The sequence below is a fragment of the Nilaparvata lugens genome, chromosome 9, assembly GCF_014356525.2.
Source record: "Nilaparvata lugens isolate BPH chromosome 9, ASM1435652v1, whole genome shotgun sequence".
Taxonomy (NCBI): domain Eukaryota; kingdom Metazoa; phylum Arthropoda; class Insecta; order Hemiptera; family Delphacidae; genus Nilaparvata; species Nilaparvata lugens.
This window is the reverse complement of record NC_052512.1, coordinates 11,642,448-11,665,450: the sequence shown is the minus strand read 5'-3', so window position 1 is coordinate 11,665,450 and position 23,003 is coordinate 11,642,448. Positions and strand designations below refer to the sequence as shown.

The 23,003-nt window shown below is 35.3% G+C and overlaps 1 protein-coding gene across 1 annotated transcript in view; it reads left to right on the top strand.

The window, feature by feature from the left end:
• LOC111054087 (ras-specific guanine nucleotide-releasing factor 2-like) overlaps positions 1 to 23,003 on the top strand; it is a 432,594-nt gene that overhangs the window by 19,656 nt on the left and 389,935 nt on the right. The window contains exons 2-3 of the mRNA XM_039435485.1: positions 10,790 to 10,892; positions 22,140 to 22,304. Of these exons, the coding sequence (XP_039291419.1) occupies positions 10,854 to 10,892; positions 22,140 to 22,304 (204 nt within the window). The 5' untranslated portion in view covers positions 10,790 to 10,853. The remainder of the gene's footprint in view (positions 1 to 10,789; positions 10,893 to 22,139; positions 22,305 to 23,003) is intronic.

Here is a 23,003-nt window from a genome sequence, read left to right as displayed (position 1 = left end):
ATCTGGAGGATTACTGGATGTATGTGGATGATTGTTGGATGTATATGGATGTATCCGGATGATTGCTGGATGTATCTGGATGATTGCTGGATGTATCTGGAGATTACTGGATGTATGTGGATGATTGCTGGATGTATCTGGAGGATTACTGGATGTATGTGGATGATTGCTGGATGTATCTGGAGGATTACTGGATGTATGTGATGATTGCTGGATGTATCTGGAGATTACTGGATGTATGTGATGATTGCTGGATGCATCTGGAGGATTACTGGATGTATGTGGATGATTGCTGGATGTATCTGGAGGATTACTGGATGTATGTGGATGATTGCTGGATGTATCTGGAGGATTACTGGATGTATGTGGATGATTGCTGGATGTATCTGGAGGATTACTGGATGTATGTGGATGATTGCTGGATGTATCTGGAGGATTACTGGATGTATGTGGATGATTGCTGGATGTATCTGGAGGATTACTGGATGTATGTGGATGATTGCTGGATGCATCTGGAGGATTACTGGATGTATGTGGATGATTGCTGGATGTATCTGGAGGATTACTGGATGTATGTGGATGATTGCTGGATGTATCTGGAGGATTACTGGATGTATGTGGATGATTGCTGGATGTATCTGGAGGATTACTGGATGTATGTGGATGATTGCTGGATGTATCTGGAGGATTACTGGATGTATGTGGATTATTGCTGGATGTATCTGGAGGATTACTGGATGTATGTGGATTATTGCTGGATGTATCTGGAGGATTAGTGGATGTATGTGGATGATTGCTGGATGTATCTGGAGGATTACTGGATGTATGTGGATGATTGCTGGATGTATCTGGAGGATGACTGGATGTATGTGGATGATTGCTGGATGTATCTGGAGGATTACTGGATGTATGTGGATGATTGCTGGATGTATCTGGAGGATTACTGGATGTATGTGGATGATTGCTGGATGCATCTGGAGGATTACTGGATGTATGTGGATGATTGCTGGATGTATCTGGAGGATTACTGGATGTATGTGGATGATTGCTGGATGTATCTGGAGGATTACTGGATGTATGTGGATGATTGCTGGATGTATCTGGAGGATACTGGATGTATGTGGATTATTGCTGGATGTATCTGGAGGATTACTGGATGTATGTGGATGATGCTGGATGTATCTGGATGATTGCTGGATGTATCTGGAGGATTACTGGATGTATGTGGATTATTGCTGGATGTATCTGGAGGATTACTGGATGTATGTGGATTATTGCTGGATGTATCTGGAGGATTACTGGATGTATGTGGATGATTGCTGGATGTATCTGGAGGATTACTGGATGTATGTGGATGATTGCTGGATGTATCTGGAGGATTACTGGATGTATGTGGATTATTGCTGGATGTATCTGGAGGATTACTGGATGTATGTGGATGATTGCTGGATGTATCTGGAGGATTACTGGATGTATGTGGATGATTGCTGGATGTATCTGGAGGATTACTGGATGTATGTGGATTATTGCTGGATGTATCTGGAGGATTACTGGATGTATGTGGATGATTGCTGGATGTATCTGGAGGATTACTGGATGTATGTGGATGATTGCTGGATGTATCTGGAGGATTACTGGATGTATGTGGATGATTGCTGGATGTATCTGGAGGATGACTGGATGTATGTGGATTATTGCTGGATGTATCTGGAGGATTACTGGATGTATGTGGATTATTGCTGGATGTATCTGGAGGATTACTGGATGTATGTGGATTATTGCTGGATGTATCTGGAGGATTACTGGATGTATGTGGATTATTGCTGGATGTATCTGGAGGATTACTGGATGTATGTGGATTATTGCTGGATGTATCTGGAGGATTACTGGATGTATGTGGATGATTGCTGGATGTATCTGGAGGATTAGTGGATGTATGTGGATGATTGCTGGATGTAACTGAATGATCGCTGGATGTATCTGGCTGTATCTGGATGAATGCTGGATGTACCACATACAGCAATCAACTCCAAACAAAATTTCTAGGTAGAAATCTTTCTCTAGCTGTGTTATAATGGAAAATACATTTTATCATATCATTTCATGAGAATCGACTATTTGTTGAAGAACCGCAGATTTCTGTAGTTACATTACAATATCTTGTAATTTAAATTAGAATTACTTTCAATGATTCTTGGATCAATGAATCTTCATACTTCATAAAACTACATATCTCCAACTTCATAAAACTACAATACGGAACTCATGAAATAATTAGTTTCAAATTGAAATAACAGCGACATTGTCATTTTTATTGTGAATGTGTGCAGAAGCCAGCTTATATAGGATTGGGCAGTGAGGCATAGATGATTTGAAATCATAATACTATTAAAGGAGCAATTTCTGTTCATATAACGGCTCTAACGATCCTCACGAAATTTGGAACAAAGTAGGTTTATGATAAGAAAATTCGATTACACTAGGTCTCAACCCTGGGATAACTCGCTGAAGGACATTGAAAGGATAAATACGTCCTTGGAAAAAAAGCTGGTAATTTTGTCGTCTGTCGATACCGTAATAGAAGTGAGTGAGCGAGTGCATGTGTGGGTTATTCCTCAGCTGATCTCACGAGAAGAATAATCCAGCAAGAAAAACTTATTTTTGTTTATTTCCCTTTTTTTAGAAAACATGTTCACTTCCGAAAGTACAAAATAGTAACTAGATGCTGTTAGTGTAGAATAGTAAATAGTATATTAACGAATATTGTAGCAAACATCATCTTAATCGAATTCATAGTATATCTATTTGCAACTGATTATGTATTTGTTTTTTGAAGTGTAAATAAATTGTTACATTGATGAGTGATAGTAGCTTAACCTAGATTTTGATTTGGACTGTAGTATTAATTTGAAAAATGACAGTTTTGGGTATAAGCCTGTTGTGCCTCCTCATATAACTGTAAAAATAATTGTACGACTGAAAAAATATAAACTATAAATTCAATCTTTCGTTACAAATTTTCTATGCCTTCACTCCAGAGCGAAGCAGGGTCCCCTGATATTAGCAGTGGCTAAACACTAATTTCCAAACGAAACTCAATGTTTTTTTCATGTGCACCTCGGGTGTTGTCATAACAAAAATTAAAGAGGAAAAAATTAGAACATAGATTGTGTACGGGAAATCACATCTGTTAAATGCATCTGTTCAAATTTCTTGTGTTATTGTTTCACTCAGGGCTTCAAGGGCTCGGTGTTTGTTCATGTATATACTTGCTTTCAGGTAGCCCCACAAAACTAACAATTATTGACCTTTACTTTTTTCGAGAAAACGGTCGAACCGTCACTGTTAATATGGATGTACCTAACGATGCTGCGTGAATTTTTCTCTGTCACAATTGAGAAGACGACGTATCAACGTCAATACTGTATAATTTCAACAAGATGAGGCAACATGCCTTACATCGAGAACAGCTTTGGAATTTGTAAGGCAGACCTTCCCTGGACGCCTCATTTCGTTGCGAGTAGATGTGGAGCCTCTTCGGTCACCGGACCAGTCACCTTGTGACCATTTTTCATGGGGCTACCTGAAAGCACGTATATACATAAACAAACCACGAACTCTTGGAGCCCTGAGTAGAACAATAACACAATAAATTCGGGCGGTACCACGTGCAATGCTTCAGAGGAGTATGGACAACTTCTCACAACGTCTACAGGAGTGTATGGACAAAAACGAACAGCATTTGACAGATGTTATTTTTCGTGCATAATCAATGTTCAAATTTCATAAAACTACATATCTTCAACTTCATAAAACTACAATACGGAACTCATGAAATAATTAGTTTCAAATTGAAATAACAGTGACATTGTCATTTTTATTGTGAATGTGTGCAGAAGCCAGCTTATATAGGGTTGGGCAGTGAGGCATAGATGATTTGAAATCATAATACTATTAAGGAGCAATTTCTGTTCATATAACGGCTCTAACGATCCTCACGAAATTTGGAACAAAGTAGGTTTATGATAAGAAAATTCGATTACACTAGGTCTCAACCCTGGGATAACTCGCTGAAGGACATTGAAAGGATAAATACGTCCTTGAAAAAAAGCTGGTAATTTTGTCGTCTGTCGATACCGTAATAGAAGTGAGTGAGCGAGTGCATGTGTGGGTTATTCCTCAGCTGATCTCACGAGAAGAATAATCCAGCAAGAAAAACTTATTTTTGTTTATTTCCCTTTTTTTAGAAAACATGTTCACTTCCGAAAGTACAAAATAGTAACTAGATGCTGTTAGTGTAGAATAGTAAATAGTATATTAACGAATATTGTAGCAAACATCATCTTAATCGAATTCATAGTATATCTATTTGCAACTGATTATGTATTTGTTTTTTGAAGTGTAAATAAATTGTTACATTGATGAGTGATAGTAGCTTAACCTAGATTTTGATTTGGACTGTAGTATTAATTTGAAAAATGACAGTTTTGGGTATAAGCCTGTTGTGCCTCCTCATATAACTGTAAAAATAATTGTACGACTGAAAAAATATAAACTATAAATTCAATCTTTCGTTACAAATTTTCTATGCCTTCACTCCAGAGCGAAGCAGGGTCCCCTGATATTAGCAGTGGCTAAACACTAATTTCCAAACGAAACTCAATGTTTTTTTCATGTGCACCTCGGGTGTTGTCATAACAAAAATTAAAGAGGAAAAAATTAGAACATAGATTGTGTACGGGAAATCACATCTGTTAAATGCATCTGTTCAAATTTCTTGTGTTATTGTTTCACTCAGGGCTTCAAGGGCTCGGTGTTTGTTCATGTATATACTTGCTTTCAGGTAGCCCCACAAAACTAACAATTATTGACCTTTACTTTTTTCGAGAAAACGGTCGAACCGTCACTGTTAATATGGATGTACCTAACGATGCTGCGTGAATTTTTCTCTGTCACAATTGAGAAGACGACGTATCAACGTCAATACTGTATAATTTCAACAAGATGAGGCAACATGCCTTACATCGAGAACAGCTTTGGAATTTGTAAGGCAGACCTTCCCTGGACGCCTCATTTCGTTGCGAGTAGATGTGGAGCCTCTTCGGTCACCGGACCAGTCACCTTGTGACCATTTTTCATGGGGCTACCTGAAAGCACGTATATACATAAACAAACCACGAACTCTTGGAGCCCTGAGTAGAACAATAACACAATAAATTCGGGCGGTACCACGTGCAATGCTTCAGAGGAGTATGGACAACTTCTCACAACGTCTACAGGAGTGTATGGACAAAAACGAACAGCATTTGACAGATGTTATTTTTCGTGCATAATCAATGTTCAAATTTCCCCCTCATTAATTTTCATAATGACAAAATCCACGGTAGGTACACATTGAAAAAATAAATTTTGAGTTTCGTTTAAAAATGAGTGGGTAACTGTTATTTTCAAATCATCCATACCTCCCTGCCCAACTCTGTATTATAATTTACATGAATAGAGAAATACAATCTCTTCATCTTAGGTTGCCTGAGGATATTCTGAAATTCCATTGATAGAATTAAATTGATAATAATTTGGAAGTCAATTTGAGAATACTAGTAGTCCTGTGAACAGTAGACCTCACGCAGTATTCTCATCCACAAGTACCTGATTGAAACTATAGACCTTATGGAAATACAGCAATAGACTGGCTTCTCCACACATCTGTGTAATCACTTGTCACCTGATCTATGATGAATAATTCTATAGTCTGATTTTTACTCTAATACTGGCGTATGAAAAAGCCTCCTTTTTCCTTTTATATTATCCTTGAAATTCAAAATTTCCAAAATCCTTGTATATACGTCGACGCGCAATTAAAAAAGGAACATACCTGTCAAATTTCATGGAAATCTATTTCCGCGTTTCGCCATAAATGCGCAACATATAAACATTCAAACATTTAATCATCAAGAGAAATGCCAAACCGTCGACTTGAATCTTAGACCTCTCTTCGCTCGGTCAAAAATGTTATATGAAATAGTAGAATGGGTAGTAATTGAATTCGAATAGGATCCCCCATTCACACGCACCTCTAAATTACTGTTTATATATTTGAATGAGCCTAACCATAAGCAGTTTTCAAACGTTCTCTCCATTCACATTGCAATGTTTGATAACTCTACTGAGCATGGAGAACGTTCGCGTGACCACTTTCTCAAGCCAGTAGTCTCCGTTCAATTTCATCCTTACTGTCTCAATTTTCACTATCTTCTCACCACTTGCTTCCCATTTCTTAATTCACTCTAAAAACTTATTCTTCCACTTTTTTCTTCATCTTCTTCTTCTTCTTCTTCATCTTCTTCTTCTTTTTCTTCTTCTTCTTCTTCTTTTTCTTCTTCTTGTTCTTCTTCTTCTTCTTCCAGCTAGGAGCTGGCTTGAGAAAGTGGTCACGCGAACGTTCTCCATGCTCAGTAGAGTTATCAAACATTGCAATGTGAATTTGAAGTAGGCCTAGAAGCATCCTCAATTGATTAAGAATTTATAAGCAAATTTTCAAGTTAATCTCAGTCCAGTAGTTTAGAAGTGATGATGCGTCAAACATAGTAATTGCGCTATCCCGTACGTGTAAAAGCCAGTTCTTTCCTCTATTATAGTACAGAGAAGCTCTTCAACTTGGTGCTAACTTAATAAAGTATTAGAACTCAAATCTTGTTCAGAAACTTTCCTTATCTTAATGTTAACCTGACAAAATTGGACTGGTTATTAATTTAGTAACCAATTTTAACCATCTGTTTCAAAGAGGTAGTTTAGTCTCTATAGATTATCGTTCTAATATCGGGGACCGAGCTTCGCTCTGGAGTACAAAAGCATAAAACATTTATTACGAAAGAAGAAATTATAATTACATTCATACAGAAATGTTCTATCAAATCACAGTAAATTGAGATTAATTCCCAGAGGAATACAAAAATTTCCCCCACAAAGGCCCAGTTGCACAAAAGCCGGTTAAATTTTGATCCTGATTAACTCCACGTAAACGAAATCAGATAAGACCATTTCAAAAAGATAGATCTACTGGTATCAATCAGGATTGAAAATAGCCCGGCTTTTTTGCAACCGGCACTAAGTACCTGATTGAATGATTACAAAAGTTCAACACCTAAGTCATAATTTTGACACAGTCCCACAAACATGAACTCGCTCACTCACTTCCATCACCAACAGACGACGAAATAATTATTAACAGCTGTTTTTTCAAGGATGAATAATAATTATCCTTTTAATGTCCTTCAGAGAGTTTTCCAAGGGATGAGACCTAGTTCAATCGAATCTTTATATTATTAACCTACTATGTTCTGATTTTCGTGAGAATCGTTAGAGCCGTTTCGAGATCCGGTGAAATACAAACATCCAAACATCTAAACATATAAACAGAAGTTGTTTGTTTAATAGTTTAGGATATTAACATAATAATGGTATGTACATTTCAATTATAATACATTTATGTTCCATAAATGAAATTTGAACATTAATTCTGGATCATCTAGAAGGAGAATTGAAAATTGAGTTTCGAGGTGCACGAGATTGATATTTCTAGAATTTATGTGCAAAATTTGGATATCTTAATCACACTCGTTTTCTCAGTCTACAATCCATAAGTTGACATGTTTTGTTGAACGAACAAACACAACTCTAATCTTTAGATTAGGGCGGAGTTAGGACTCTAGGGCCTCTCTGCCACACAGAGTGAGAGAGAGAAAAAGAGTTTGAGAGTGAGTGAGAATGTGGGAGATACCATCCACCAACGTGGAAAATAACGTGTAAAGAGCTGAAATAGTACTAGAAGGGGGGCTTTGATAGGCCACCTGTAGAATAGTGCACCCCCTTGCTCCAACTCCAATGCCACAACTTATCACTTGTGACCTGTAGCGCTCTCCATTCCCACCCACATCCCCTCTCACTTCCACCCCGCAACCACTCAATTACCCTCTTTCTCTCTTTTCTTCTCTTCATCTCCATACACAGCAGCGTGTGCTGCTACGTCACTTGGAGCATCGATTTGGGGGGCTGCAGCCACCCACCCCAAACAGCCTCTGAAGGGTCCTTTCTGTTCCAACACCCCTCTTCACCCCCTCACCACCAGTGACGTGCAATGTTGTGATGACGATGCTTTTTGACCCAGAGACTTGTTCTTTCTCTCCTGTGTACCCTGATTTTATTCTCTTTCACATTGTCATCAACTCTGTGTCAGTGTCATCACAACTATAATAATGGGAATGCTATTTTTGGGTATCTTTTCCCAAGAATCGTGGACTATCTGTTCAAAGTCTATCAATTCATACAAACCAATATCAAATATCTGATTTTATTCTTTCTAACATTGCCATCAACTCTGTGTCAGTGTCATAATCAGAACTACAATAATGGGAATGCTATTTTTGGGTATCTTTTCATAAGAATTGAAGACTATCTGTTCAAACTCTATCAATTCATACAAACCAATATCAAATAAGAGTAATTGCGTATTGCATCAGAATAGCTATTTGTGCAACTTGTATACAAAACCAATCATTGCCAAACGACATGGAACGAATGAAGCGTTTGGCCATCCATCCAGTTTGGCGAATCGTTTAAACATCAGTTGCAGACAATATTTTCCCCAAAACTCAATTCTATAAGTATTATCATCTTTCTCATTATTATTGAAAATGATGCTGACATGAATGATAATAGCAATTGGAACCCTTCACATTCAGATAGTATAGTAATTACATTCTATACTCTCTGTTCACAATACACACCAAAATGTCACAGTAAGCTATTTTTTGAACCAATGTCAATTTGATAATAACTAGTTTTATGATAATAGAAACTAATCCATTGAGTTTTTATGTTTTTTGTCAATTTGTTCTTGAAGAAGTTGAAGGAACGCAGAAAAACACAAAATTTTGTGCTTATCTTTATCTTTATCTTTATCTTAACCAATAATTCTGAAGTTTGTTTAATTTCTGTATAAGTTTTTTTTTTCCTTCTGTATTATTTTGTGTGGAGTGCGGTTTTGGGCAGTGTGCCTGTCGCATCTTCACTGATTTACTACATTGTATAATCTTTTTCCCAATAAATTAAAATTGAAACTGACAAAGACATTTCTAGACTCCAGCTGTACAAAATTGGTACATTATTTTTTCATATTTTGTTGAAAAACATTTGAAGTTCTATTTACAAGTATATTTGAAATTGTTATCTCGTTCTAACTGGAAATATACCTGCGAATTTGGAAGTATTTGGTCCAGCAGACTTTTAGCTCCGTTGATAAGATATAGTTCGGGCGCAAATGTCATGAATAAGGCACTCCGTGGTCATTTTTGGGTAACAGCCGTGTATGATGTCTCAATTTCTTAGTTAGGTCTAGCTTAATAAGAATCGTGATGCTGATGAAGTCGAAATCACAGGCAAACTCGAAAATTACGACCACTCTTTTCATGATTTTTTCAACTCCAGAAACTTGTAACATACATTTTTCTGGGAACATATTCTACTTTCCACCCTGTAAATGTATTCGCAGTAGACATAGAATACGCTAGTGTTATTGGAAAGTAAAATATTGTCCCAGAAAAATGTATGTTACAAGTTTTTGAAGTTAAAAAAATCATAAAAAGAGTGGTCGAAATGAGTCGATTCCCTTGAAAATCATTGTTCGGTTAATTCTGAACACTTTGGTGATAAAACCAATCCGATATCTCTCACAATGACTAAATAGCAAGCGATATAAAAATTTTTGTCAATAATGACCGCCATCTTGCACTTTTCAATGATGTCGAATATTTTCGTCGTTTCCATCATTAATATTCTTATTCGGCTTGGTGTGACGAAGAGATTGAAACCATTTGCAAGTATCTATCTTGAAGTAGTCATGAAAAAATCGATTTTATAGTTCTAGCTTGTTACCTCATGCGCATGGAAAAACGCAGCAGAAACCGTGCAGGGTTTTCTTTGGAGGGCGCTGGAGAACTCATTTCTTGACGTATAACGCATGAAGATATATCGTTCCAAAGTTGAAAAAACTCTCTAAATTTCATATTCATAATATTTATATATATATCTCTTGCACGAAAAAATGGTTATACAGGAATTAAATTTGATAAAAATTAGAAAATACGTTTTTTTGGGCTTTTGAAGGTTATAACTAAAAAAATATGCATTTTAGAGGAAACTTTTATTGAACAAAAATTGTAGAAGACGATTTTTAAAATATTTTCGTCTTGAAAAACGATTGAATATCTTGAACGGTTATTGAAATACAAGCGATATAGCAAAACCCTGAAAATTTTGGCGGCCATCTTGTTTCCGAGGTGTTTGCCTGTGATTCCGACCTATCATCATCATGATCCTTATTATGAAAGACCTAACGTAGAAATTAAGTCATCTTCCACGGTTGTTACCCAAAAATGACCACGGAATGACATTTGCGCCCGGACTATAAGTGTTATTTCGCCGGGACCGACAATTTAACGTTCTCATCCGATAACACGAAAGTGTCAAATTTGGTTCAGTTGATTTTTTTTATGTTATATAAAATTCAGTAGATTGATGAATGAGTGAGTGGCGTGTTGGTGATTGAATGTACAGATATGATTTTAGATTAATGAATATCATTACAAAATTATCCTTCAAGCGTGACAATAAAGAAATTGTTTTTTATCGTTCAATGAATATTATTCTCCATGATTCATCAAATAGACAACAGTTAGTTACTAGTATTAATTGGTTTATTGGTAATTTTTGTTTCGTTTGTGTGTTTCAGAGAGACGACAGAACATCACGACGTTTAAATTTCGTTTCATGAAAACCTTTCAATAAACTACAAAATGGCGTCGGCCTCACCAAGTCGATCAGCGCTTGCCCAGGTTAGAATCTAAACATGATAAGATAAAATAAATACATAAATAAATAAATGTTTATTTTCCCAAAAAAAAACTAAAACCACTACATCAATTACAGAAAATATTATATAAATTACAATTACAATAGTTAGTTATAATAAAATTACTTGAAATGTTTCCTCTACATGATTGATTATTGCTAATTACTTTACTTAAAATTCAACACCACTTTAATTAACATCAAGATGTGTACGCACTATTTCACCGCAAACATGCCATACGCCGAAATGGAGCCGCATGATTCTGGGTTCTCCGAGTGGAAATTTATCAGGAATGATTGTTTCCTCTTCTTTCAGCTCAATCGTTTGATTGGTTGGCAGGTTTCTCCAAATCTGATTTTTTTCCAGAATAAGGAATAAACTCAGAATTTTCAATAATGATTGAATGTATTTTTCGTTGATTCAATTTCATCATTTATTTCTCCTCCATGGATCCTTTATAAGTTTCTTGCAACGAGAAAACTCAGGGGAAGACCTTCTCACTTTTTGTTCGGCCTATAGGAAATCATTGGAAGTACCAGTGCATTTGTTTTCGACTTGAAGGTGCATTTTTGTTTGTGCGTAAATTTCCGCAGTCGACGACGACAAGCATTGTTGACGTTCATATTGTCCAAATTTAAAGTGTGCTAAAACAGCTGATCAAATAACTTTTCATTATTTGTCTTTATCAACAGACAATTAAACAATTCTAGTAGTATCAACATATTACCATTTGAAATTATAAGCTCAACCAGACCAATTAAAACATAACTATCGGAGACCGAGCTTCGCTCTGAAGTACAAAAGCATAAAACATTTATTACGAAAGAAGAAATTATAATAACACTAGCCGTCAGGCTCGCTTCGCTCACCATATCCGTCTAGCCAGGGAGCTCCGCCCCCTGGACCACCGACTGGATCGTCCAAGAATGGGGATCAGCAGGATCGCTTCGCTCGCCTGCATTTTTCATTTGTAGGACGATCACATGTTAGGACAATCCAGTCGGGGGTCCAGACGTCTGGCTAAACGGATATGGCGAGTGAAGCGAGCCTGACGACTAATAATATAATATTCCCAGGAATAGCTCTGATTGAAGTAGCAGTGCCCAATCAATTTTTCCGCGATTAATGCATTTCAATCTTCAACTTGGTGCCAACCTAACAAAGTCAACTCAACTTAATGCCAACCTGACAAAATTATCAATTTAGTTACCAGTTAACAACTGTTTCGAAGAGGTACTCTCTCTAGATTATAGTTCTATATTAACATATGGTATGGACATTTTTCAATTATAATTGAGAGAATAAGAAGAATATACATGCTAAAAGAAGAACTTTAAACCCTTAAGAACCACCCTTAGAGTTAAAATATTGCCAAAAGATTTCTTAGTGCGCCTCTAAAGGGCCAACTGAACATACCTACCATATTTGAACGTTTTTTGTCCGGTAGATTTTTAGTTCTGCGAGTGAGTGAGTCAGTCAGTCAGTGAGTGAGTGCCATTTCGCTTTTATATATATATATATATATATATATATATATATATATATATATATATAGATAGATAGATTCATATAGAAATGTTCTATCTAATCACAGTAAATTGAGAATTATTTTCAGAGGAATGCAAAAATATCCCTCACAAAGGCCCAGCTACACAAAAGCCGGTTAGATTTTAATCCTGATTAACTTCACGTGAACCAAATCAGAGAAGACCATTTAAAAAAGATGGATCTATTGGAATTAATCAGGATTGAAAATAACCCGGTTTTTTTGCAACCGGACCCAAGTACCTGATTGAATAATAACAAAAGTTCAACAGCTGAGTCATAATTTTGACACAGTCCACCAAGCATGAACTCGCTCACTCACTTCCATCACCAACAGACGACGAAATAATTATTATCAGATGTTTTTCCAAGGATGATTAATAATTATCCTTTTAATTTCCTTCAGCGAGTTCTCCAAGGGATGAAACCTAGTTCAATCGAATCTTTATATTATAAACATACTATGTTCTGAATTTCGTGAGAATCGTTAGAGCCTTTTTCGAGATCCGGTGAAATACAAACATATGAACATATAAAAATCTAAACATCCAAACATATAAACATAAAAATAGAAGTTGCTCGTTCAATAGTGTAGGATAGGATTTTTGTTTCGTTTGTGTGTTTCAGAGAGACGACAGAACGTTACGACGTTCAATTTTCGTTTCTTGAAAACCTTTCAATAAAATACAAAATGGCGTCGGCCTCACCAAGTCGATCAGCGACTTGGGTTTTCCGTTGCAAGAAACGTATAAAGGATGAATAAATGAGGAAATTACATCAACGAAAAATACATTCTATCATTATTGAAAATTCCGAGCTTCTTCCTTATCCTAGACAAAATCAGATATGGAAAAAGGCTGCCAACCAATCAAAAAAAATTATAACATAAAAAAACATTAAAAATCATAACATTATTACAAAATAAAAAAATGATTTTATTCTATTTATTTATTTATTGAAAAGAGCTAACAATAATGGGAAAAGAAAATACAGACTGTTGCCCAAAATCACAAAACTTCTTCTATTTCCTACTTCTGTCTGAAATCGTCCAAATATTCTATCAACACTCCCCCTCAGTTCTGTGTCTGGTGATTGCTTTTCTCTTAAATTTATTTTTTAGTATTGGGTTTGTTGCAGTTGTGGTAGTTTTTCGTTGGTATCTTAATAAGACATTTTGAGTGATGCTTTTTGAGTGAAGTTTTAGTTTAATTACTTTATTATTTTAATAATGCATGGGGTTTAATTATATGATTTGATATTGATGCACTCATAAGCATGATTAATTTGCAAACTTAATTTGCATCGACACTTGGTTTAATTAGTTTAATCGTTTAATTACGTTATTTTTATTTTGGTATTATAGTAATACTAGCCGTCAGGCTCGCTTCGCTCGCCATATCCGTCCAGACAGGGGGCTCCGTTCGACCCCCGACTGGATCGTCCAAAAATGGGATCAGTGGGCTCGCTTCGCTCGCCTGAATTTTTCATCTGAGCATGCTTCATTCCATCAGAAAGTCAAAGTACTGAGAAAACGCAGAAAACCTGAGAAAACTCTGATTTTGGGCGTATCTTTGATGAAATATTAAAGTCACCCCATCACAATTTTTTTAGACCCTAGCTAAACCTCTGTACCAAATTTATGTCTATTACTTGATGAAATAACTGAGAAAACGCAAAAAACGTTAACTTTGGGTGTATCTTTGGCTTTATTTCAAATTCCTTCTAACACAACATTATTACACCCCAGCTGAGTTTCTGTAGTAAATTTGAACATTTTCTGTTCATTTGTTCTCGATAAAGCTGAGAAAACGCTAAAAAATGCTGGAAAAACGCAGATTTTGGGCGTATCTTTGGAATTTTTCTCAAATCCGTTCTCAGTGCGCCTCTAAAGGGCCAACTACCAAATTTGAACGTTTTGTGTCCGTGAGTGAGTGAGTCCGTCAGTCAGTCAGTCAGTCAGTCAGTCAGTGAGTCTCATTTCTCTTTCATATAATATATAGATCATAAATTATTATGCAGGAGAATTTTCATGATATATTATAATTTATAGTATCTTGACATAATTATTATCTAAGTTGAAGAGGCAGTTGGTGGTTTCGACCTGTTGTCTCCAAAGAGATATTGTAAATAAATGAATAAAAAACACGGTTTGCTTCTTTTATCAACAACAACTGTGAACACACGATAAAGAAATCTGTGCTCCCAAAGTCATTTCATGTTCAGGTACACTTTCACAGAACAGTTGCAGTCTTTACTAGATGACGGCAAGACCTAGAACACGATAAACCAACACGATAGACCAAAGTGAACCAAGCAAATAAGAAGTCATTTCTTGGCAATTCAATTTATGTACTTATCCGTAACCTGCGTTTCAAAGTGGAGGAACTTGAAACCCAATTTCATGTAGGAAATTCTCTCCAAGTCCCATAAGTCAAGCCTTTTCATACTCTAAACTATTGAGCTTATCATGCTGTCAGCAGTCCTCATCAATAGCATAATTGTTTTCCACCCATCTGATGCTGACAGTTTGAAGTGAAAATCTCAACTCGTCTTTCGCTACAGCCAATAAAGAGGATCTTCTTCGATTTGCCTTCACTTCAACCGCTGAACGTTTCAAAGGAAATTGCTCTGGAAGAATCAAACTTATATGGAATCCTCTAGTGATGGAACTAGTCGCAGCTATTCAATTACTGTAATTGCTCTGGTGGGTCTGAGAGGGAATGTATTTATGAAGTTGAATGCTGTATGTACCGAAGCTTTTCATGTACTTTCATCCATGACAGGTATTACGTATTAGAAGCAGTGAACTATTGAGGCCTAGAGTTATAAAATCCTACATCTATTGAAGTTTCAAAAGGAGGCCAATTTATAGATGTTCTTCAATGACCAAATATAAAATAGACTTGATTCCATGTTGAAATTTCCCACTGATAGTTGAATAGAATTCACATCTATTAAAGCATCAAAAGGAGGCCTATTCACAGATGTTCTTCAATGACAAAATAGAAAATTGACGTGATTTCTCGTCGGAATTCTCCACCAACAGTTCAATAAAATCCTACATCTATTAAAGCTTCAAAAGGAGGCCTATTCACAGATGTTCTTCGATGACCAAATAGGAAATTGACGTGATCTCTCGTTGGAATTTCCCACTGATAGTTGAATAGGATTCGACTAAATAGTTGAATAGAGCTATTGAGGCCTTAAGTTACAGAATCCTACATCCTATTGAAGCTTCAAAAGGAGGCCGATTTACACTGTAGCAGATGTTCTTCACTGACCAGATAGAAAATTGAAGTGATTTCTCGTTAGAATTTTCAACTTATAGTTCAATAGAACCCTACATCTATTAAAGCTTTGAAAGGAGGCCTTTTCAACCTGTGAAATATGTTTATCAATAACCAGATAGAAAATTGAAGTGATTTCTCATTGGAGTTTTCAACTTATAGTTCAATAGAACCCTACATCTATTAAAGCTTTGAAAGCCTTTTCAACCTGTGGAAGTTGTTTATCAATAACCAGATAGAAAGTTTACGTGATTTTTCGTTGAAATTTCCCACTAATAGTTGAATAGAATTCTACATCTATTGAAGCTTCAAAAGGAGGCCTGTCTACCATTTACCCTGTGACAGATGTTCTTCAATGACCAGATAGAAAATTCAATGATTTCACGTTGGAATTTTCCACTGATAGTTTAATGGAATCCAACTTCTATTGAAGCTTCAAAGGAGGCCTATTCACCATGTGGCAGATGTTCTTCAATAGCCAGATAGAAAATTGACGTGATTTCACGTTGGAATTTTCCACTTATAGTTGAATAGAATTCTACTTCCATTGAAGCTTCAAAAGGAGGCCTATCTACCATTTACCCTGTGTCAGATGTTCTTTAATGACCAGACAGGAAATTGACGAGATCATTCATTGGAATTATCCCCTGATAGTTGAAGTAGATTGGGAAAATTAGCTATACCAGTGGCTCTCAAACTTTTTACTTCAAACCCCCCTGCATAATTCAGCTGTTAGCCGGACCCTCTACATCTATAAGCATAGACTACTGTACATGTTGTACATACGTATACGTATATTTTACACTCAATATTTATTTAGTTGAGTTCTGCACATTCTCTACATAACCCAATGTTGCAGTAGTCTCAATCAGAATACAACAACAAATTCTATACAAACAATAAATTATAATTTATTCAGGTAGTACAGCTACTATAGTACATCGTTGTTATTTTTGTTGCTCATAAAAATTAACAATACAAAGAGCGTCAGTGTGAAGGATGAGCTTGTTTTTTTCGCACAGAGTCTGTTGAAACGAGGTGTCAGCTCCGATAACACTACTCTAAGTTCCTGGGTCACATCGAGTCTTGGTCTATTCACTTTTCATGGCAGCTAGAGCAGAAAACCCAGTTTCACAAGGATAAATTTTAGCAAATGGAGTCTATATCTTCAATGCCTTTTCACTCGAAATTGGGTGTTCCTTTTGCACACCAATCTAGAAGGATGTAAGAGAATATTCTTCAAACTTCATTTTAAGCGCAAAGTCACCTTGGAGATCAATAAGGTTTTCTTTTTCTATCATGTTGAGGGAGCACTTATTGATCGAGAATTTGAATTTGACAATATGCTTGATAAAAATATTTTATGAGTGAAAGTTACTCACCTTTGAATTTGAAAATGGAAAGATAGCTTATTGTAATTATTTTAGAAGTAAATTTCAAACATTTTCCAACCAAGTTTTGCGCCCCCCCCCTGAGCATTCATCGCGCCCCCCTTGGGGGCCACGCCCCACACTTTGAGAACCACTGAGCTATACAACTGCAGCAATTGCTTTGTAACCGACGTTATTAGAATGAAACGGAACTGTTTATTCTATACGTCATGTTTGTGGGTCGATAGGTTTGATGTGTTTTTTTATTTATTTAAAATTATTTATTCATTCATTTATTGATGAGATTTTTATTTTCATTATGGTGCTTGGAGTACTTGGAGATAACTCTGTTGGAACTATCATGATGTTCATAATGCAAAGTGAATCTCAAATGTTTTCAACTACTAATCTGAAGCATCCACACACCAATATTTCACAAAATACAAAAATGCATTCATTGGTGTTAAGGAGTTCCATGAAAACGTTTGCGAATTGCTAACACGAGACGTTGAAAATTGCTCTCAGTTTCTTCTTCAATTTTGGAATTTGAAACATCAAAGTAATTATTGCTTCCTATTGTTGAAAATGGCCTAGAATCATCAGATAAGTGTCACAATTTCATGGCCAAGAATCATCAAGTAAGCGTAACAACTTTCTTGTGTATTATCAATTATGGTTTATGAATGGGTGTTAATTCACAGGCCCAGGTCGATCATTATTGTTTCAATTTTCCACCTGACAATTTTGGAGTAAATAAATTGGAAAAAAATGTAGAATGTGATGAATCGTATAATGTGATAGACTATCTATTAATTTTGTCATTTACTATTATTACACTTTAGTGAGGAAACCCAAAAGGCTTCAGCCCAAAACTGTTTCTTATACTACAGTCCAAATCAAAATGTAGGCTAAGCTTCTATCACTTATTAAAATAACAATCTGCGCTTCAAAAAACAAACAAATCTCAATCAAAAATGAAAAAGTGTCAATCAGATAACAACCTTAAACCTTAGCAACAATTTCACAACATAGAAACGATTTGGCAACGCTGAGGAGGATAAGAAAGAACGATATAGGTATCTGCTTTGTATGATGACTTACAAGAATTGCAACCCAATCTTAATTGGATGCCAACTTTATTGAACGAGCGTAAGCAAGTTTTTACTTTTGACTTACAGAAGGCTAAAGTCGTTGTCTGTCTATTTGTACGTTCTACAATAACTTTAGAAAGAATTGATGAATCAGCTTCAAATTTTGAACACGTATTCTTCTAACCTTTTTACAGGCCAAGTTCGTTGAACAACAAAATTAACGCACTTTTTCGTCCTTTTACAGGATATAAAAATAACGTTGAAAGGGCATAAAAAATTGTTGTGACTTACTCAGCTGAAGAATTCATTGAATGCAATTAGGCGACTACACTATCACACAGAAAGTCCTTCATGCGCAGACACATGATTTCAGCTGGTTAATATAAAACATAATTTACAACTTTTACATGAACAAACTGATACGTGTTGAGATATCAATATGCAGTTTTTGCCATCTATTTTTATCTTGGAACTCTCATGTATCACATGACCACCTTCTCATTTGAAAAAATGCATTTGGATTTATATGAGGCTCAACGATGTAGAAGCGAGAGAGGAATTTTTAAAGTGTAATTTCCTATTTCAAGTTAGGTAAGTGTTGCAACCCATTCTCAATGTTGAGAATAGATGAACAATAATTGGAAATACTGGACCTAGAGTCTCGTGAATAGTTAAATCTGAGTGAATCCCACCAATAATGACATGAAACTATGCTAAAGATCAGGTTAAGAAGATGAATTCAAAGAACTTTTAGGGTCAGCATCAAAATGTATAATAAAATAAAACAAAACCAGAGAATTAAATAAGCCTAAACCATGAAAGATTACAAGTTTAACAGAATCGGAGATTACTAAAATGTTCTTGAAAGTTCGTGATCCCTTTGAATATTTTTCACCGCACTTATGGAAAGTAATGGTTTGTGAATAGTCGTCGAAAGTATGATGAATTCTGAGAACCTTGCCGGAAAATGTCGATGAGAAGATCCAATTTAATACTTATCTATCTTATATCGTATTTTCATCTTCAATCAGTTCCTGGTTGAAAAACTGAATTCCGTTTTATGTTGTAAACTTTGACCTATTGTTGGAGTTCGAGTAGAGAATAAAATTTTATTTATCTTCGCATTCTTGTTGAATAATTATTTAATGCATAATTTAAACATCACACAGTCAAGAAATTATTCTAAAGATTGATGAATCACAGTTACATGTTCTTGTGCAAGTATTAAAATACAGTAACAGGATAATTGCCATAGGTTCGCCAAGAATAGAAATACAAATTACGTTCCATTAATTAGTTGAATTAGGAGAAGATGAAAATGTATGAAAAAAAAATGTTGGTGGAACACTCAACTGTAAGAAACTTTAGAGTTCAGAGTAAATAATTCATAGAATACTTTTTTTTAATCTAACTAGGTAAAAGTTACCTAGGATACAAAGAATCAGAATTCAGATATTAAACTCCAACTTACCCATCCAAGGAAAATAGAACTTGAGCTTGGAATAATTATATAAAGAAGGCCCATTCATATTAAATTTAAAAATAAAATAATTACATAGTTAAATTTAGAAAAGTTTTAGCCTTTTGCTTTTGCATATATTTTAGCCCATCTTGCTTTATAGTCCGGACGCAAATGTCATTCCGTTGTCATTTTTGAGTAACAGCCGTGGAAGATGTCTCAATTCCTTCGTTAGGTCTAGCATAATAAGGATTGTGATGATGATAAGTCGAAATCACAGGCAAACACCTCAGAAACAAGATGGCCGCCAAAATTTTCAGGGCTCAAGATATTCAACCGTTTTTTTAAACGAAAATGTTCTAAAAATCTTCCTCTACAATTTGTGTTCTAAAATTTTCCTCTAAAATGCATATTTTTTAGTTATAACCTTCATAAGGCCCCAAAAAAAAAACGTTTTTCTAAATTTGTTGAAATTTCATTCCATTATAACTTTTTTGTGCAAGAGATACAGAGAAATTTCAAATCTATGAAGTTTAGAGCGTTTTTCACCTTTGGAACTAAATATTCGTACGTCAAAAAATGAATTCTCCAGCGCCCTCCAAAGAAAACCCTGCATGCTTTTTAGTGCGTTTTTCCATTCGCATGACGTAAGAAGCTAGAACTACAAAATCGATTTTTTCATGACTACATTAAGATAGAGATTTGCAAATGGTCTTTATCTCTTCGTTACAACAAGACGAATAAGAATATCAATGATAGAAACAACGAAAATATTTGACTTCATTGGAAAATTCAAGATGGTGGTCATTATTAACAGAAATTTTTATATCGCTTGTTATTCACTTATAGTGAGAGATATCGGATTGGTTTTACCACCAGTGTTTAGAATTAACCAAACAATGATGTTCGAGAGAATCATCTCATTTCGACCACTATTTTCATTATTCATTCAACTTCAAAAACTTGGAACATACATTTTTCGGGGACAATATTTCACTTTCCACCCTGCATATTCTTGCACAAAAAAAGCTATAATGGAATGAAATTTGAACAAATTTAGAAAAAAAAACGTTTTTTGGGCCTTATGAAGGTTAAAAACCTACAATTTGAAAAGGAAACTAAAAAAAAATTGCGTTTTATGGGAAAATTTTATAGAACACAAATTGTAGAGGAAGATTTTTAAAACATTTTCATCTAAAAAAACGGTTGAATATCTTGAACAGTTATTGAAATACAAGCGATATAGCAAAACCCTGAAAATTTTCTTGGCCATCTTGTTTCAGAGGTGTATGCCTGTGATTTCGACTCATCATCATCACAATCCTTATCATGCTAGACCTAACGGAAAATTGAGACATCTTCCACGGCTGTCACTCAAAAATGACCACGGAGTGCCTTATTAATTCATGACATATTTGCGCCCGGACTATTACCAAAATGACGTGACAGTGAGAGAAAATTCTATGGTACAGCAGTTAGTACTGCTCGGCAGGGCTGCCAACGAAATATTACAAAATATAAGAGAGGAATAAAATTCCAAGAATAATCGAATTGATAAAATAAAAAACATTATTAAACCCTATGAATAGAATCCAAGAATAAAAGTATAATTTATTGGGATTAAATTTTGGTACAATAGGATCCTCAATAAAAACTACTGTTAAATTTAATTATCCTTGTTGAAGAAATATTTATATGTTTCCATGATTATCATCAATTCTGTATAATTGAAAGTATCGGGTTTCAAAGATTACAATACAACAGTTTATGAGAGAGTCCTCTAACCTAGGGAGTCACTAGTAACTTGAATATCACTATAGTTGAAGCTATAATAAACTAGTAGTTCTGTGAACAGTGAACCTCTCACAGTATTCTCATCCACAAGTACCTGATTGAAATTATAGACCTTATGGAAATACAGCAATATACTGGCATCTCCACACATCTGTGTAATCACTTGTCAGCTGATTTATGATGAATTCTATAGTCTGATTTTTACTCTAATATTGGCGTATGAAGGAGGCTCCTTTTTCCTTTTATATTATCCTTGGAATGCAAAATTTCAAAAAACCTTGTATATGAGTCGACGCGCAATTAAAAAAGGAACATACCTGTCAAATTTCATGAAAATCTATTACCGCGTTTCGCTGTAAATGCGCAACATATAAACATACAAACATTCAAACATTCAAACATCTATACATTCAAACATACAAACATTCAAACATTCAAACATTCAAACATTCAAACATTCAAACATTCAAACATTCAAACATTCAAACATTCAAACATTCAAACATTCAAACATTCAAACATTCAAACATTCAAACATTCAAACATTCAAACATTTGAACATTTAAGCACTTAAACATTTAAACATTAAGAGAAATTAATGCCAAACCGTCGACTTGAATCTTAGACGTCACTTCGCTCGGTCAATAACATATTTCTAATGAATATTGCTTGTGTGTGTTGCAGCGAATGCTGAGTCCACGTATGCAGAGGGGTGTGATCCGTGTGCAGGACACACAATTGTGTGCGTTGGCCGAACGAGCACACGCCGACAGGAGTGTGGCCGGCTATCTGCACAAGCGACGGGCTGACACCAATAAATGGCAGCAAAGGTGGTTCCTGCTCTACCAGGTCAGTGCACACAAAACTTATATTAACCTAATTGTTCACCAATATAGCACTGGGCTGTGGTACATATACATTCCAACTTATTTATAATCACAATACCCATGATTTTCAATAATTTTCTAATATTTTAATAAACTTGAAGACAATCACTATTAAGAGCCTGTTTCCGAGCTCGGCATCTATAAGTTCTCGACTTACTGAGTCCAAAACTAAAATAAGCGCTCGGGTTTAAATCGACTTTCTGAGTCACAGGTTTATCTTCAAAACTCCGTGGTCTATTGAGTTATCGACTTATTCGAGTCAAGTGCTGGACTACGAGTAAACATGAGGGAAAATCACAATACTTCATTGTTGCTATTTTGGCAATTGGAGACAGCTGATGAAGAACTGTGTAAAAAATACGTTGCATTGTAATACACAAGCGCAGAAGCTTTTTGTTTTGGTTAGCTGTGTTATTAGAGGAGTTTTACGAAAAGTTCGTAATAATAATATACTAACATACTGATATTTCTATTTCAAAGAAAAAACTATTTTTTTGGAACATGAATAGACATTTCATTCTACGTTTTGCTATTATTGATCATATTGTCAGTGATCCAGGATTAAAAAGTATAAATAATTAGTTTATAAACGTATTTTTGTCTCGAATAACATTGATGTATCATTTTATTATTCATATTACAAATAACACTGATTTTAAAA